Below are 14,614 nucleotides of genomic sequence, written 5' to 3' on the forward strand. Positions count from 1 at the left end.
TCATAGCTAACATCCACAAAGAAAGAAATATGTTTTTGCCATGGCATAAACCTGTAAATTTTTCCATAGACTAACACTGTAAACATGATAATATTAACAAACAAACAAAAAAAGAATAATTCTTGGATTCTTTCTGTACTATAAATAAGCAAAAGAGAAATGTGCAAGTTTGAAAACTGCAGGTTCAGAAAAGGTGTTCAGTAAGAATAAAGATGCAGAGCTTTCTCCTGCCATCCTCATACTCTGACACAGGAGTCTGACAGTAGTGTAACTATTTCCCCACCTGTTTTTGGTTTACAGGGCTGTTCCTCTCTCTTTAAAACAAGAATTAAAAACCTGGAGCAAATACATTGCAAGAATGAGGCTAAACTTCTGAGTAAGACTGGGTGTTTAAGTCAGTACTGATTTTTCTGGAACTGCTTCATATTGAAAGCTGCTCTTCTGTAAGAAAATACTCTTGATGTTGACCATATAAAAAAACCTGCAGCAGGCAACAGATAGTATGGAATAGGCAAAAGTAGAAGCCAGTCCCACAGTTTTCCTTAACTGCTTCTCTTCCTTACTTTTGGTCCTCTGCTAATCAAGCAAAACCCATGGCAAAACTCTTTTTAAATGCATTAGAATCCCACCCCCCCATCATAAATGAAGGTTTTTAAAAGGCACAAAACCCAATGCCAAAAATTAAATGTGCACCACTGGCTGTGCCTGTTGTTGTTCCCTTGTAACTGCATGGGCAGGGAGGCAGACTTGGGAAAGGGGAATTCAGGAAAGGGGAATTTCTGGGAAATGCAGCCAGGTAACATAAAATAAAGTGGGCAAAACACCCTGTGAAGCACAGGACACTCCATATGGTCCAATATGGAGAATAGAAAAGATTACACACACAATTCATATGAATCACATAATATGATGAACTACAGAAGAATATAAATGTAAAATTTTCCAGGGAAATTGTAACAAATCAGGCAACAGTTATGTCATCGGTACAACTCCAACGTGTATTTTTAATTTATGCTATGTATAGAATATTTGCCATGGTAAAAATCACACCACAAGTTTAAAAGCTATTTTAGAAGGAAATTAATTTACTCAATTGGAAGAATTTACATGGAAAGAAAATTTAAAAGTTTTCAAAATGAAAATGGGAAATCAGAACAAATTGCTGGTCTTTGTATCTCTGATGGATATCACAGTTGTGTCTATGTACATTAGTTTTAAGACTTCTAGAAACATTCATAATTGGAAAACAAAGGTTATTTACTCATAAATCAAGCTAATGGGATAACTGAGTATGGCAAATTTTTTTCCCCTGAACTTCATTCGCAATATTAGATTGTGTCAAAAACATCTGCTGTACAACTAATATATAAAATTCATTTTTGGTAGGTAGGGTGAACAAAGCTTAGAAAAGCATTCATTTTTAAGTCTGCTTTCCCTATAATCAATAAAATCCTTCCTTAGCCATAAGTCAATAATCTTCATTGATGCACAGGACTTGTGTTGAATGTGATCATTTGTATAGAATTTGAAACAGTCCTACAGACTTTACAAGAACATAAACACATCCATAAAAAAGGGATTAATTCTTTATAATATTATGCTGGGTTCATGGGTTATACATGGGCATCCTCCTAAGGACTATATTTAAAACTTGACTTAAATACAGCCTAATTTTCTCTCCTTCTTTTTATAGAGGAAATGATACTGCAAAAAGACTTGCTTTTCATGTCCTTTGAAAATCTTTGTATCCCTGTTTAGCTTTTCTTTATTTGCTTTATTTATTTATTTAGTTTTAAACAGGAAGGCTTTGCTTTCTAACTGGCTTTTGTCCTTCTGATGCCATCACCCCCTGTTATTAACTGAGCCCTTTAAAAAATATATCTAGTCAATTTTAGGCCTACAGGTGTGTCCTGCAAACAGCTGGTATAGTTTAAGAACCATGCTGGGTTCATGCTGGGACCTATTTTGCAAAATTTTCCTCTTCCTCTCCTTCTTCCTATGCTGTCCTACTAAAAGTTTCAGAGACATCTCTAAAAAATACTCCTTTAAAGTGCTGGCCTTCCTTAGTGTTGCAGCTAATTTTAAGCATGAATAGCCCAATGGACTTCAGATGAAATTGGGTTGTGGGTTTTTTCAACAGTTACAGGAAGAAAATACCTGAATTTTCTTTTTTTGGAACTTGTTTTTTACATAAATTTAAAGCTTAGAAAAAAACCACCTACTAAAAACCAGCTCTACAGACCTCTTAAATGCTGAAAGATACATTTTTAAAATGTATCTTCTTCTTTACCTTTTTTTTAGACATTACATTAGTCTGCTTATTAGGAAACAGTACAGTCATTACTTGGCACATGCTAAAACAATTTAATTTCTTATGATTATTTTATGTGCATAGAACAGATTTACAACTTTTGATGAAAGAGTAATGACAGTGGTTATCACTTAATTACAGGAGAGATTTTCAAAATCATCCCGTGGCTTGAATTTCAAGGTGAGTTCATGCACATCAAGTTACTCGGGTGCTTTGGAAAACTGTTCCTTTGGTGCTCTCCACATTGCTAAGCCTGATCATGACCCTACATTCAGAAATGATGGAGAAGTATCAGATATTCCCCTACTTTCCTACTGGAGACACTGCTTCTGAAGAAACAGCAGCATATCACTTGTACACAGGAGTAGATGCACCCCACTTCAGCCGAATGACATTTTTAGTTCTTTAGGAGCAGCTAATATTGATCCTTCAGGAAGAAGGAAGATTGCTGAGGAGAGATGGGAGACAACCCTGTCCAGGGATTTTGTAGATGGCCAGGACTGAGCCTTTTGCAGATGCAAAAGTGAGAGTACAACTGAGAAGCCAGATTAGCAAGCAAGATACTGAGCACAAACAAGTTTTAAGTATGAACTGAATAGTCCCATTCTATTCAGTCAAATGCTTTTTCAGCTTCTATCAAATCATCTGCCGCAGGGGAATTTCGTTTATTTGCCAGGTGGATAATGTTGCACACAGTGCTCAGGCATTTTCAAAATCTGTTTCTGACAAATACCACTTGGGAGGTAGATCTACAACGTGTGGATTTCTTGTTACTAAGCAGTTCAGTTAATACCACGGCAAATATTTTATGATCTAAATTTATGAGAGCAATGATTCAGTAATTACCACGGAGCAAAGGATCACAATCAAATTTTAGAATGAAAATAAATTAGATTTAAATGGAACTGGCCACATTTAGGCAATTATTCACACAGCAGCAGGCACATCACTGGACTGGGCCACATCCCTTGCCCAATTTCAAGTGCTGACCAGCAAGTGCTAAGAAACTTCCCAAGAAAATAATGATAAATATTATCTTCAAGTAGTTGAGACCGTGCCTTTCTTAATTTTAGTCTAATAATGATAATGAAATGTGCTAGTAGAAACTTTTTGAAAGCCCTCTCTTCAAGAAAACTCTGGACATGGGACATTTCAGCCTAAACAGTACTGATCTGAACACATTATACATAACTAAAGCAATTTTCTGGCAACCATAGCCATAAAGTAGCTCAAGAATTTTAGCAAAAATGAAAATATTCAAAGCAGAAATTTGCTAAAGAATTCAGGAAATGCTTCTGAATTTTACAAGGAAAACAGAATTGTGGGATTGTAATGGCAGCAAACTTGGCCTTACAGACAGATATATTGGACTGCTAGTCATCATCATCATCCTCATCATCATCATGATTTTTTTGATCTTAAATCATATAGCCTTCAAATCTGAAAAAGACATTCTCCCTTTATGGAGGGTCTAGATTAAAGGTGGGATAGTTTTCTGGCTTATTGGAAGCAGCAATTGCTAGGTCATGTATGAAAATGGATGAAGCAGTTAAGCCACACTCATCATTTGCATTTTCAGTTGTGAAGCCTGTTCTCTAGAGATTATTGATTGATTTTAACAAGGTAATATATTTATTACCTATATATACATTCACCTGGTTTAAATCAAGCTGAAGGCTGTTGACGTGTTTTTACTGGGTTAATGAAACAGATTTTTAGAAAGTTTGCAGTCTGAATTTTTTATTCAGACCAGGAAGCAAGGTTAATTAGCTACTGTTAAATGCTTATGACATCACAAGACCACAGCAAGTCAAGTGGCACATGGGAAATGTATCAGTGAGGGCCAGAGTAGGAAAGAGAATCAGTATCTCACTGACTGGGAAGGAGGTCTCCTACTATGCAGAGGGAAGAAAGGAGAAGAAATGAGAAACCCTCCAATACACTAACAAATTCCCACCTTGGTTTCTTATCAGGACTTCATTACCATTGAGTAAGGGACAGAAACAAGGCTGAGGTAGTATTTTAATCACTAATCCTACTGACTGGGCATGAAAGCAGCACACAGCTCAGAATTAATGGAGACATACGAGAATGTTTGCACTGCCAGAAAGAGACAGCGATAACAGAGGGCTAAGGGTCAAGTCCATTAGCAGAAAATAACATTTTAATTCAGACTGCATTTCAGGAGTTTAGCCTATTTCCAGTGCATCCATAGTTGACTAACCTGCTGTGAAACAACCACCCTATTGAAGGAGGGAGAGAATAGTGGGTGTAGATCACCATTACTGAAATGAATTGTGTTAGTCTCTCTTAAGTTTCTAAAAGAGACAATGAATCAGGAGAATAAAAGGGTTTATTTAGGAGCTTTCTATTCACAACTCACCTGGAACTTTTTTTTTGCCACAAAATACTGCATCCTCCGAATCACCTTGATGGCAGCGCGGTGGTGCTCCCGCAGCCTGTGGGAAAAACAAGGAGGGTGAGGGGGGAAAGAGCATCTCCATCCAGACAAGAAACACAGCAGGCTGCAGAAAACCCTTCCCCAAAAGATCAATGTGCAGTGTAAGCAGCTGTGATCCAGCACAACCCACCCTTCTGCTGACCTTCCTCACCTTTCAAGAAGGCTCTGAAAATCCAGGCTTTTATCTGACCCATGCTGGGTTTGCACCGTTTCACTGCTAAAAGAGGTGTCCACATAACCTCCCTTCTTTGTCTAAGAAAACCTCCATGCATCCTTCCCAGTTTCATTTCCACAAAAAAACCCCCAAACTCTCAAGCTCCTGCATATCCAGCCATGAAGAGCTTTTATACAGCCACTCCAGTTTAAGGATTTTTTTGGTTTGTTTGGGTTTTTTGAGGTGCTCACCCCACAATTTCTATACAACATGTTTCTTCACTTACATGATTTTTTTTCCACAAAGAATTATTTAAATAAAAAACACTTGAAAGATCTTTGATTTGTTGACTAAACAAATAATCCAAATAATCCAATAATTTGTTGGCTAAACAAATAATCCAAATAATCTAGTAGTTGCTGGATGTAACATCTACATACATATTTATCCCCAAATGGAACTGTAGCTTAATATAATGACAAAATAATCTGACAGGTCTTTAAAAAATATATGGCACTCTTTGTGCATATGCATATGATCTGACAACAGAATAAAGAGAAAATAATTTCTTCATTGTGCCTTTAAATTACAGACTTTCATAGAATCTGATGTGATTTTTCAAACAGTGCCTTAAAACCAAAGGTTATTTCAAATTTTTCAAAGCTTGCAAAAACGATGCATTTTCTTCTTAACATTAAAATATAATATCAAACATTAAGCCAATTATTCAGATTGCTCATTCTATTACTCTGACCAAGATGCACTTGAATGACATTACAGCACCACCTTTATTTCCTTTTTAACTGCATGAACATCTAGTGTTTCTAACTCTCCTCCCAAACAGACTTCTAGTGATGGCTTTGGAGAGCAGCTGCAAAAGCAGTTAGGTGTTCCAGATGGTTTATCTTTATAAACTTATTATTAGTAATACAGATAGAATGGCATATTGAGATGTCACCTTGCAGTGCTTTCTCTCTTTACTGAACATGACAGCATTCATACTCACTCAGGGATGGAGAAATCATATAAGCAGTCTATAGTCTAAAGAACTATTTTAAGTTCTATAAAAGTTTGTGCAAGTTTGGGTCCTTAGTATGTTACAGCATGATATCACCCAAGCCTCTGCAGCTAAATATAACCTGGAGTTTTTGTGAATATTCAGGTGTTTCCTCAGGACAGATCTCCCCCAGTAAATAAAATTTTGCCGGTGCAAATGATGGATGTCTGTCCTCTGAAGAGGTGTAGCTGGGGTGTTCCCCTTCTGAAAACTCACACTTTTTAGTAAGAAAGCAGCACTCTGCAAAGTCAAAAGCAGAAGCAAAAAAAGGCCATCATTTCTTACTTCTAGCTATTGCCTCTCAGGTGGGGTCTTTCTGTTACAGAAATTGTTCAGATCTAGCAATGACAGAAAAGATTACTTTCTCCAGAAATAGCATAAAAATTTATTGCTTTTCAAGCTAAAACCATAGAGCTTTTCACTGCAAGTAGCTACCCTAAGTGTATTTATATAGATCATCTGTACTTTAATAAGTATGCACCAAACCTGCAGTTAGATCTGCATAGGAAGATTCTTCCCTCTTAACATCTTCCTGAGGTGTCTTAGAGACACTGTCTCCAGGCCCCTGCTCCCACAGATCTGACTGCAACATCACGGTTCAAGTTACAAAACTGGAAATTTGCTACTCCTGCCTGAAATGGCTGTGTTTGGATCAGTTCCCAGTGGACTGAGTTAGCCTACTGCTGGTTCAGGGCACCCCTGTTCTGTGAGCCTGTGCTGCATCATTCTGCTGCTAAGGACTTGGGTGACTTCCCCTAAACCCAAAGGAAATAAAGTGTTTGGGCTTTTAAGTTCTGCTTCACAGAGATGGGAGCCAAAAAGGTAAGCACAGTTTAATTTTCTAGTGAATATCAAAGGTATGATATCATGCAGCTATACATCCTATACATAAAAGCACATAAAAACATCTTTTGACAAATAGAAATATATTTCAATTGCCATAAAACTGCTTGTAGTGTTTTGGTTTATGCCTCATTTCCTCTGGGGTGTTCTTCACAGTCCATTATTTCTGAGTAAAACATTTTTCTTTGGGAAAGCCAGTCACCAGTAGAGCACACCAAATCCCTCATTCTCTATCTAGAGGACAAGTCCCATCTATAAGCAAGGCAGGCAGATAATAAAAATGGTATTTGCCATTCAGTGAAATAACAAAGCTACATGACCAAAAGGATTTTCCAACGCAGCTATTCACCATCAATCATTTTTCAGTGCTAACATGAACTACCATGCCAGGAGGAAAAGTTAATATTCTCATTTTAATCCTTCCCATTTCCAGCTCCAGTAGGAAGCCTTACAGTAAGCTTGTTTCTGCTTATGCTGTAAAATGGAATTCTGCACAACAGGCTGTCCTGATTCCCCAAGATTAAATGCTTCTGCGATGAGAGAAGGGAATCAAGGATTTAATTAGTAGCCAAGGCTGTGATTCACGGTTGTTTGATCTCTTTGGCAAACTGGTAACAAATGCTTTAGTAAATGGAGAGCTTAACCATTAACTGGTGCTATTTGTTTGTTCAGCCACTTGTGACATCTCTGAATTTTGGTTACAGAGGGGCTGTCTGCAGCCTCTGGGCACACTGAGCACGCTCAGACCTCAGATAGGTGCTCAATGCGTTACCGCGCCCACCTCTGTGAATGCTTGGGTTTTTTTAAGAGTGTGGCTGGAAATGACCTCACTAGAGTGTGCTGCCAGAGCACAGCACCTCACCTTGCTGCTGTGTCCATCTCCACAGCCAGCAGGAACACCCTTGGAGAGGCACTGCTGTGCACAGTGAGTGTCTGATGGCAGCCTAGAAGGGGTCTCCAGAACTGCTGGGCAACTCCAGAGAGCCTTTCTGCTGCAGTGTAGCTGTGTGAGTGAAGCTCTCATGCAATTGCAGTCCCTCATTTTCAGGTGTTTAGTTTTGCCTGACTTTGGGGGAAAGCATGTTGGATAAATGCCTTAGCAACAGTGACCGTCAGCAGCCCTTTTGCTCTTTTGGCAACAAAGCTATTTTCCTCCCCTAAGCACTCATCAGGCTTTGAGCCTCATCATCACCATACCCATTAATATCATAACTGACATCTGAAGGAACTTGCCAAACACCATTTGACTGATTCTAATAACCAGGAGCATGTTACCTTAGAAAGTAATACACACAGAATGCCTTTAAAATCAGCCTAAAGTTATTACTTCTGATACTGGACAACTTCTCAGCCTGCACACTTCTGAAGAAAAACTGCCAATAGCTTTCACTGGCTACCAGTAATTTTCTTTCTCAATATGAAGAGGACATCAAGATCACCTTGAATACAGCACAGGCTATGTGACTTTTCTCATGGATTTAAACTCACAGAATTAGGTCCTGAGCCACCAAGGAATCTACAGCATTGTTACAACCCTTAGGAATCCAGAAGGATGAAGAAGTATGTAACTATTCAACAACAGAAGACCATCCTGGTTGTAATAGGGCCAACAGATTCATAGAAACCTACATTATTTGCAGATATAAAGTAGGACTGCTTTGCACATGCACTGAAAAACAACCTGTTGTGGATTCAGGCACTATTCAAAGCATAAGAAATGAGAATGAAAAAACCTGGCAACAAAATACAATGGATTGAGCACCCACATTAAAAAAGAAAGCCTGGCAGAATTAAATGACCAGAAATCCTTAGTTTTTCCTGCCTCCTTTAATTGTTAAGATATTTAACCTACAACCAGTTACTTGGAGGAAATCTGATCTCATCATCAGTCCATCAGAAATCTGAACTGGAATTTCACTTAAACTGGAAAACAAGCATGATGAAGTACTTTACATAACTCAACTGACATTCCCATTTGGTTGGAAAGTTATTATACATTAATAAATGCTCTGAACTGTTGCAATTCATACTTTTGTTAATTTGACTTCATATTGTTCATTCTCCCCAACACAATCGGCCAAAGCCTCAGTAGGTTTCCGAAGCTGTGGCTCATTCCCCAGTCCCACACTCACTGGCAATGTCACTGCTCAGTCAGGACCCACCTGCCTTCTTCTTGTCAGGGGACATGCAGGGCCACCCCAGAAGAATGCTCTGGGACAAAGGCTAAAACTTTTTGCTTGGCAAAACTGTGTGGCTTTATGAAAAAGGAACTAAGCAGGTGCATGGTTCAGTTGCTCTATGATTCAAGACAAATAAAACCTTTTTTTTAAATTAAGCTTTACAAGATTATTCCCCTTTCTGAAATAGATTTATTTTGATAAAGAATCAAAAAGGAAAAGCAATTATTAGTTAGAAATATTTATTGTCCTTACAAAGCTGCTAAATTTTATATCAAACCCTTAGGAATTCCATTCGAAGTTTGTTCCCCTTTTCATCTCAGGAAGGTGTTCTACATATTGGTTTAGTGTTAACAGAAATATTAAAGCAACAGGGCAGAGGAAAGGTGGTGCTGATTTCCTATTTATAACACTTGCATTTCTGTTCATGTGCAGAACATTTCATTATCAGGGCTGTGATGTCTGGCCCAGACCTCCCAGCGCACACAGACACTGATATTCTCAGAGCCTAAAGGTCAACGCTGTCTGCTCAGAATGAGTCCAACAGGAACGAAAACGCAGTTGGAGAGAGCCACAGATTTATAATATCTTTTACAAAATGCCCATTTCTCAGTAAACCTAAACTGATTTGAAGCAAGGCTCAGTTTTTGAAAGCTATTTAAAGTCTCTGCAGTCATCTTAAATTTCTGACTTGGGAGAGGGTAAAGTATTGAGAAAGAAGACTGAAGTTGGTTGCCCTGAAGCTTTTGGCAGTAATCATTATTTAGATTTGAACTTTATCTTTAATGCATCAGTTTTTAATCATATGTTTTGCATGTGAACTGAAGCATTTTTTTCCATTCAGGCCCTGAAAACATTCCTTGTCACAGAATCTGGTGGAAGAGATTCAGAGTAACTGCATTAATCCATTTCATTAGTGCATTTAAGTCTAATGAAATATTCCATCCTTAGTCCTCCAGGCATTTTAGGTATAGAATTTGCTGTGGCTCAAGATTATTCTGTCATTCCCTGCCTACTCCCAGTTGATGGAAATCTCTCTGCACTGAGCTGCATTTTAGATGCTGAAAATTGGAAGAGATTAGGTTGCATTGCTGTGGATTCTGAAACAGGAAATACTTGATCACCATACCCAGGGATAAAATCAGAATCACTGATTATTTCCAATATTATAGACTACCCAGTTTCTCCTTTTATTTGTTGCTAGTTTAGCAACTGTTTTTTGCCATCATTATGATCAGTTTAGTGAGGGGTCTCTACACATAACCTGGCCCATAAATGTTTTGCAAAAACTATCTTAAGGATAAGCCAGTAAAAGCTGCCTAGAAGTGTTGGAAAAGCATGATGGCATTTGAAGAGCAAAACAGTTACACATCTGATGTTTAATTAAATGGGCTTAGTTTTCACAGGACCACAGAATGGCTTGGGTTGTAAGGGACCTTAAAGATCATCTCATTACAACCCCTTGCTGTGGACAGGGACACCTTCCTCTAGACCAGATTGCTCAGAGCTCCTTCCAACCTGACCATGATCACTCCCAGGGATGGGACATCCACAACTTCTCTGGACAACCTGTTCCAGTGCCTCACCACTCTCACATAAAGAATTTCCTTCTGATACCTCATCTGAACCCACTCTCTTAGTCTGAAGCCATTTGCCCTTGTTCTGTCATTACTTGCTCCTGAAAACAATCTCTCTACATCCTTCCTGTAAGCACCCTTCAGGTACTAAATTCACTAAAAGCTCCAGTAACATTTTCAGTGTAAGCAAAGTTAGAAACTAATGACAAAACAAATCAAATGTGGATGAATTCATCAATCCCCCCATGGTTATCACAGCTGGAGTCTTCCCAGGTTGAAATGCAATAGAACTACAGAAATAATAGGTACACAGAGAACAAGAACAATCACAAATAGAAGGTAAGATAGCTTTTAAAAATTTCTTTGGTCTCAGCATTCAAAGGCATTTTAGTAATTACTGGCAAACAATCTGTTTATGAAAGATCTACATCAGCTGAACTCCTGTTCATGCTTGTAAATTGGTTATGAACGGGTAAGATTTCATCAAATGAATTTGTTCATCTAAGCACTGAATAATTCAACAACAATAGCTAATTATTTCTATGAAGACATTTGATGAATAATTTTTATAGAACAGTATGTCTCAAGGGTTTAACTTCAAAAATAAAAGTTTCTCTGACTAAAATGCATGTCTTATAATGTAATCTCTGTGCCCAACCTAGGGGAATGCAGGGGCTGATTTCCATAGGAGTATCAGTGATTCTAAATTAAATTACTCTGCAGGAGTAATGTCAAATTCAGTCTTTTGGTGAACCCTTCAGCCAGTAAACAATTTGATTATTTACTAATTGTGAACATTGGCCCATGGGGAATTAGCTTAAGTTGAATTAACATTTGTACTCTTCTTCACCCACTATGTAATTTCCCAACTATATGTGGTTGGCCTTTTTTATTTAAAATATGTAATTTTAAAACCACAGTCATCTTTTAATGGATTTACATTTTATTCTACAGCAGCTTTCATGTCTCCCTTCTCAAAAGTAATGGGTTTAACTGAGAAATCCTTTCATGTAGCTATAGCAATCCTCTTTCTCTCTATAGATAGTCTGACTTAGTTTGATTCAGCTTGCAGATTTTTAACAGACACACAAAGAAGGACAAGTTTAAGAAATAACATCTCCTTTGGGGGGATTTTGGTGTTTTAAACAAAAACAAACAAAAAATGCTTTCCAACTAGACCTAAGAGGATCTAGAATAGATAAAGAGCACTGGATTTTGAGTGTCCCACTTAAATTTGTTTAGCTCTCCTTGGAGGAAATGGTCCAACATGTTCTATGTCCAGAACAAAGACAAATAGCTGAAGCTAGAAGGTAGATCAGGAATAGGTTTTCAGAACTAATGCCATGCTGGGGCAAACAGATGTAGCAAGAATATATTTCCTCTGTGGTCTGCTACACAGTGATGGTAGCTAAGAACTCAACTCTTACTAGGATAGTTTGCATGGAAATAAGGCAATAGCCAGAGATTGCTTGTACATCCCGAATCTCTTTTGCTGTATATTTTCACAATTCCATTTTAACTCATGCCTGTTACTAGGACAGGAAGAGCTGAAAAAAGAACATGGAGAAAAAATAGGAAGACAAAATTATCTTTGGTTAGGACCAAAAAGCCACATAAAGAAAGCAGGAAAAATATACAAGCCAGTTCCCATTTTTTCAGAACCAAGCATTGTTTTGCAGCTTTGGTGATGTCATTATCAAATACCAATTGATACTGATGTCCATATCAAATCACAGAGAACCTTTATTCAGCTCTTCACTCTCTGCATCTTATTGAGTTAGAAGGCTGCTGCTTTTTCACACGGTTTGAAGGCCAAGCAATTTGAAAGTAGCGAGACACAAATGAGATCACAGATAAGTAAATAATAATGTACAGCACTCTCACAGATACAGTCTGACACATTAAACTCCTTTTCTAAAGAAGCTGAATCCAGAACACAACAGAGCTTTTTGTTCAGTGCACACAGGAAGCCGTAGGCATTATTATTTTTCCTCCTCTAGTTAAAAGCCATCTTTGCAGATTAAAAATAATATTTTTTCACTGAGCTTTTCATTTGTAGCACTGAATTATACAAGGAAATGCAGGACTACACTCAGAGGCACTAGGAAGAAATAACCATACTTCCCCTGGCTAATTGCCTTTCTATTGTTTGACTGTTAAATTTAAAATCACCTTTGAACAATTAACTGGCTGATGTTACACTACTTCATTATGCTCAAGAAGCTGCTCACACTACCCAGTAGTTTTTTGCTGTGCTCATTGAGGGAACTACAAGACCCTACAAAAGTCAAACTGAGTTTGACTTTTTTATTTGGCTTAAATTACATTGCTCAGAATGCACCTCAAATACAATCTGTACACAAAAATATCTACTGCTGAATATGAGATGTAAAAGCATCAAAATGATGTAATCCATTGAGATTTCTCAACTGTATGTTTCTATTCCCAATTACTTGCTTCTACTCTACATAACACATGCTAATTTAACATATGCTGTATCTCACATCTTAATTAGGACTCATCTTGTGGTACTACTGCTGCCATCCCATTTAACCTTTTGTTTTGAGACAAAAGAAATAAGCTTTCATTGTGTCGGCAACTGATGCAGTTCACAGAGGATCCATGAAAGGTCAAAGCAATATTGCGTTATTTAAACCTCACACCATGACTTTAGCCAGAACCCTCTTCAGTTTTTCCCCACATCTCAGTGATATGTGAATTTTCAATAATAGTGAATAGATGTAAAAACATTGTCCCTTATTTGTAAAACCAATCACAGGCAAGAGGTTAGAGTCATTTACACATCTTCACAAATTCAGCTACCCTACCAAGGCAAAGTTGAGAGAGTATCTCAGCTGTTCAACACACATGAAGGTCACTGCATGGTTGTGACTGAAAAAATGAAGCAGGTCTCCTGTTGCAGAGAAAAGAATTACAGCAGGAAAAACACCTGAAAGGAATAGGCCATTGACGTGAATACCAATATTTAAATAATTACCAAATCAAGTGGTTATACTATTTCAGAAGTCTTAACACTTTCCATGTGTTTTTTTATTACAGAGATGATTGGCAAATTCTCCTGCTCCTCAGTAATGAAAAGGAGAAGGTGGAACTTGCTGCTGGTGAAGCTCTTTCTAAGCACTGAGTTCTGAAATCAAACTGTATCCAAGCCCCCCACCATTGTTACAGAAATCCACTGAAAAACACGAAGCCAAACTCTGCTCTCGTGTTCACCACGGGAGAACAGAAGGGACTGGGAGCTGATGGACTGTTAGGTCACCTTGGCTCCCGGCCTGCCATCTCTGTAGGGGCTCTGGATGTTACTTATGCACAGGGATAGACGTGTGTTCTCACAGCTGCACTTTTTAGTGGGCGTAGCCTCCAAAAATAAACCGAGAGAAGACGGCAAACGCGAGGGTGCTGCTGCGGTTCCCGCGAGCTGCAATGAAAAGCCCGGCAAATGGTGAAAGATGGCATTAGGAAAAGGGGACTTCAATGCCCTTGTCAAAGCCATCACTTCAGGGAAAAAAGGCAGTTACAAATGTAGTTCAAAACTGCAATTTTTGCAACTGGAAGCATTCTCCAGGATTTGTTATTCTACAATAGTGGGGAAACACATGGGATTTCAACTTGTGGAGAACAGCCTTTCCCTATAAATCACAGAGTGTAATCTGAAACCTAGAAACAGCACAGGGGCTCACATTTATGGATTTAAAACAGATGAAGAGCAAGCACGCTCTTAACCCTTTCCCCATAATTCCTTCCCGGTACAAAATAAAAATGAATTTACAAATACTGAACAGAAATTAACTTGGCAAAAATCAAGATTAATACAATTCTGTAAACACTGAATAGTTTAGACTTCCCTAAGGACACAAGCACAGAATTGTGCTAAAGCAGAGCACTGTAAAACTGTTAGAGCACAATCCAGTCTTTGGACCGTTCTTTCATCAACTTTTATTTAAGCAGTTTATCTTACTGAGATTAGGATCTCTCCTATAGAGCAAGACCTGGCAAACACAGGCCCCTGGTTT

General features: G+C 38.2%; 2 protein-coding genes across 4 annotated transcripts in view; both read right to left on the reverse strand.

The window, feature by feature from the left end:
• Positions 1-14,614, reverse strand: part of CD81 (CD81 molecule) — a 548,624-nt gene that overhangs the window by 216,908 nt on the left and 317,102 nt on the right. The gene's annotated exons all lie outside the window — the stretch shown is intronic.
• KCNQ1 (potassium voltage-gated channel subfamily Q member 1) overlaps positions 1-14,614 on the reverse strand; it is a 333,003-nt gene that overhangs the window by 105,043 nt on the left and 213,346 nt on the right. For all 3 annotated transcript variants that reach the window (XM_018908036.3, XM_050975670.1, XM_050975671.1), the window contains one exon: positions 4,695-4,770. In XM_018908036.3, coding sequence (XP_018763581.2) covers positions 4,695-4,770 — 76 coding nt within the window. The remainder of the gene's footprint in view (positions 1-4,694; positions 4,771-14,614) is intronic.

Source organism: Serinus canaria, chromosome 5 (genome assembly GCF_022539315.1).
Source record: "Serinus canaria isolate serCan28SL12 chromosome 5, serCan2020, whole genome shotgun sequence".
Lineage (NCBI taxonomy): Eukaryota > Metazoa > Chordata > Aves > Passeriformes > Fringillidae > Serinus > Serinus canaria.